General features: G+C 31.3%; 1 protein-coding gene across 1 annotated transcript in view; it reads right to left on the reverse strand.

Moving 5' to 3' along the window:
• LOC111703824 (uncharacterized) overlaps positions 1–4,543 on the reverse strand; it is a 9,292-nt gene extending 4,749 nt beyond the window's left edge. The window contains exons 1-8 of the mRNA XM_023475888.1: positions 4,205–4,543; positions 3,856–3,919; positions 3,715–3,803; positions 3,305–3,354; positions 2,984–3,097; positions 2,408–2,519; positions 803–885; positions 367–439 (exon numbers count right to left, since the gene is read on the reverse strand). Of these exons, the coding sequence (XP_023331656.1) occupies positions 367–439; positions 803–885; positions 2,408–2,519; positions 2,984–3,097; positions 3,305–3,354; positions 3,715–3,803; positions 3,856–3,919; positions 4,205–4,298 (679 nt within the window). The 5' untranslated portion in view covers positions 4,299–4,543. The remainder of the gene's footprint in view (positions 1–366; positions 440–802; positions 886–2,407; positions 2,520–2,983; positions 3,098–3,304; positions 3,355–3,714; positions 3,804–3,855; positions 3,920–4,204) is intronic.
• Between the last annotated feature and the right edge of the window lie 66 nt (positions 4,544–4,609).

A 4,609-nucleotide genomic window follows, 5' to 3' on the forward strand; every position in this document is an offset into this window, starting at 1 on the left:
AAAGATATAGAGTTTAGAAAATCAGAGTTTGTGGCAAAGACTCAATTCCTTTACTAAAGAAAAAATAGCCATTAGACAGTTTTAAAGGGCTCCGTTTAATTATTCAATTTAAAAATTATCTGCAGCATTCCATTATCAGTAGGTTTAGAAAACGACATTTTATAAATTCTTTCAAGTCTCTTAAGTTCTCCGTGGTTCCCCCATCAACATAAATGATGTAGTTTTAGATATAAATGCAAACAAATGCCCAGTCATTATACCCACACAAAATCTACATGAAACAGGACAATGATTTGCTTGCACAAAAATGTGTTGAAACTAAAACGCACATCTTTTATGTGCCTGCATATAGAGATTATTTTTTACCTGTTGTTCCAGTGAAATGCTGTAGGCAACCTGCTGGAGGCTTCCAAGAAACGTCGCAAGGAATTTGAGAGATCTAAAAATAAAATTGTTTTCCATTTTCCTACACTGAACGTTTGGACCAATAAAATGTGTGGTATCTAACATGACCCCAAGGATTGTTTATGGACAGTCCGAAAATTTGCCAATAGTGATAAACAGAAAACTCTGAAATAGGAAGACGACTTCATACCACGTTTTAGATGTTACATGTTACAAAGCAAATAGTTTTACTAAACACTTATCAAATCAATAATTAAGCAAAATTTAAATTTAAAGGCATTACTTGAGTCGTCGTCTTTCTATGTTAGATACCACACATTTTATTGGTCCAAACGTTTGGATGGTTTTGGATACAAATAAACAGACAATATATATCTATTATAAATCAGTAGATTACTTTCATATCCCAAGAGCGTTTAGAGGATGTTGAGGTCCAGGAGAATGTTAAAGAATTACACGCATCTTTTGCTTCCAGTATCACTAGAATATGGTATGTAGTAATCTACTAGCTACTCAGGAGTACACTTTACAACCTAGTCTTTTTCAGTCCAGAATATCCGACGTTTTTTTTAAAATATATTTTTTTGACTTTCTAATTAAAAACATAAGACTTGTCAAAGTTTCGAAAAGACGGATAAACTAAAGCGGTTTACTGTGTTCATTGAAGTACTGCGAAATTAAAACCAAACAATTTAATACTTACTTAACCCAAGCAAACCCATTTAAAAGTGACATTTTAAATAATTAAAAAGTATTTTGCGTTTAAGTCCACATTTCTGACCTTTTATTCAAAAACATTAACCCTATCCCTGCTGGGGTACTTGAAAACCAGGATATGCTGGGGGGGGGGGTCAAATCCCATGTTTTATGTCTAAATATGACAAATGATACATCATTAGAAAGCTCTTGTGCTCTACTTTTAGAATCTGCAAAAAAACTTGCAAATTTGCAAAAATTGAATTTGTTATCGCAAAATCCAGTTATAAAGTAAAAATGTTTGCAAAAAAAAATTTGTCCAAGAAATGAAAAATTATACATTTTTGAAAAGCCCTTGACCATGCCATTTCAAATATGCAAAAATGTTTGCAAAATTTTAAATAACCTGATTTTTAATCAAGAAAAACTAAAAATGTGCAAATTTCCTTTGACAGGTTGTTTGCAAAAAATTTGTAATTTTTTTCGCAAAACTTGTGCAATCCGTTTTCTTATGTCATTGGCTTTCCAAAAAGCTAAATTTTATCAAAATCTGACAAGTGAAAGTGGGTCAAAACAAAGATTTAGTTTGTTACAGGCAAAAGCAGTCATTCAGGCAGTGTGCCTAAGGACTCAGGCAGTTAGTATTAAAGCCCGGTTTTAGGCCTAAAGGGAGGGCTTTGGGTATGTAAGAAAAGTCAGAAAATTTCAACAGCCTCAGACCAATACTTTTTGAGTTATGTAAAAAAAACTACAGGGGGGGGGGTCAAATTGACCCCCCCCCCAGCAGGAATAGGGTTAAAATTAGTAAAATCATCAAAATCTCCAAGAAATATGATTACCCCTCATAACGATCTACTTAGACATGAAAATATTCATCCACTATTGAGACCGACTTTAAAGTATCGCTAGAAATATTTTTCTTGGTTTGAACTTTAATAGCCTTAGAAAGCTGCAGAGCGTTTTTAATAAGCTTTCATTTGTTAGAAGTGTTTGGCAAAATTCTTTTATCGCGTTATAATATTCATATATTTTTTATAATGCCTTATATAGAAACAATTACACACTACACAGGAAGCCACCCGATATACAAACTGTGATATAATCTTTAAAAACTTGTTTTCAGTTCTTAATAATACAGGCCTTTATGCTAGGTTGAATAGTCTTACTATGATATCCAGTATTAGTCCCACAAATATCTTACTATGATATCCAGTATTAGTCCCACAAATATCTTACTATGATATCCAGTATTAGTCCCACAAATATCTTACTATGATATCCAGTATTAGTCCCACAAATATCTTACTATGATATCCAGTATTAGTCCCACAGATAACTGGTGCAGTTCCGCCATCTGTTGTAGCACTAAACTGGGCACTGTTGCACTGCGTTTTTGATGTAGTTGCTGAACTTACGTCCTTAAACAAAAAACATTATTTTTAAATTGAGACGTCATATATAATGCGTGCTTCATTAAAAAAATATTCTTTTTATTGTTACAAGTTCAATCTATATTCTTGATGGATATTGATGGATCTATACATTCTAAAATCTACATGATTAAATTAAAAACATGATTATTTTTATAGATACATCTACATTCTACATTTACAATTTACCTGCTGGAATGAAAAATATTATGATTAAATCTGCATGAATAATCATGAATAAACAATGAAATTATTTCTTTCATTAGTTAATCTAAATTCTAAACTCCACCACATGCTTGAATAGGAATTACTAGTTCTTATTAATCAAAATACGATATCTTACAGTAAAAAATTACAAAAAAATGTATATAACTATTCCATTTTTATAATCTACAGTCAGAAAGTACATACTAAGAAGAAAGTATTTGATTAGAAACTGATTTTTTAATTACCTGGGACACTGGTTGGTCTATGTCAAATGTATCAAAATCTAATCGTATCTGACAAATGTTGTTCGTAATCTTGCAGACAAATATTTGACAAGGAGATGTATCTGATGTAGAACTCTAGGACAGTATTAGTCAGTTATAAAAGAATCCAGAGCTGGCAGTTATTGAATGAATGAAACTATAATTCTAATCGGTTTAAATAATTTTAACTCATTCTTTTATTTTATTAATCAAACCTCCTAAGGGATTCATTTAAAATTAACTGCATAGAATCATATAAATTATTGAGCATTTCTAAACATTAAACAGACTATATTTATATTCCTTAAAGTATGTATTGTTGACAGAGGTTGTTGCACCGCACGAAGCCGTTACTAAATACTTAGAGTTAATTATTGAAAACAGTCCAAACTCATTAGACTCTATTCGAATGCATGATAGAGTTCTCAGTTTTAAAACGTATTTTAATAACTTCAAAGTGAAGTATTTATTGATACCGAGGCTTAAACTGTTGTTAAATTCTTCATAAATATTTTTTAGATCATTCTGTCTTCTTTGATAAATTATGGCATAAACGTAAATGAGATCTTTTTCTTTCAATATTTAGCAAAAATAAATTCTCGATTAACTATAATAAAATTGGACCTTTATAAAAATGATAATATAAATTTAAATGATTAGATAACGTTTTTGTTTTGAAAGATATTTAAAGAAGAGTGAAAACGCAAGCGTACATCCGCAGCAGACCCCAAACCCTGAAGCACAGGTTCCAAGACTGGAGCCTCCAAAGGCAGAACACTCTGAGGCTGAATAGCAGGTTCCACTTTAAAGAAAAGGGCAATTAGATTTTGATAAACTTTTATATTTTTTTTTACCTCTTTCCAGAAGTCGTATTGCATACATCATTGGGAAATCGAACAACATTGAAAACATTCAGCGCTAAAAAAAAACAGAATACAGGAGTTTAATAACTTTTTTCATATTTTCAAATTTTTGGTAAAATTAGAAGAAAAAATTAAATATTTGCCATCAACATTGTTTTTACTTACACAAATTAAAAATTATATACAATTTATTATTATATTTGTAGCAAACTTTACTTCTCAAAAAAGGAAATAATATATCTCAGTGATTTGTCGTACAATTACATGTTCAGCATGTTATTTAATTTCAGCAATATTTTTGGCTTATGAGTCAGATTTAGTAAGCCAGACTTTAGTTTACCTTTATCTTGTCTACTACCAACAGAGGCCTCTGTTGAGTTAGCAACGACTCTGAAGGTCATTAAAGAAACTAGAACTGCCCATTTTTGCCACATACTTAGCTGAAATTTTTATAATAAGCTTTTATTGGGAACCTATCAAGTTTTCCTGGACAAATCCAAGCAATTTTCTGGCCAAAATGCCCAGGACTATTTTTGGTTTTCTGAAATTTTAAGCTCAAAAAGAAAGAAGAACGAAAGTTTCAAACCTTGCTGATGTCCCAAACCTTACACTGTTTGGAAACAAATGCTATGAATATGATGAATGTTTTAAAAACACTTTCAGCCACCAGAGCTAATTTCAATTAACCCTATTCCTGCTGATGTCTGGTTTACCCAAAAAAGAGTGGGAGGGGATCCATAAACCT

The sequence above is a fragment of the Eurytemora carolleeae genome, unplaced genomic scaffold (genome assembly GCF_000591075.1).
Source record: "Eurytemora carolleeae unplaced genomic scaffold, Eaff_2.0 scaffold574, whole genome shotgun sequence".
NCBI classification, from domain to species: Eukaryota; Metazoa; Arthropoda; class Copepoda; order Calanoida; family Temoridae; genus Eurytemora; species Eurytemora carolleeae.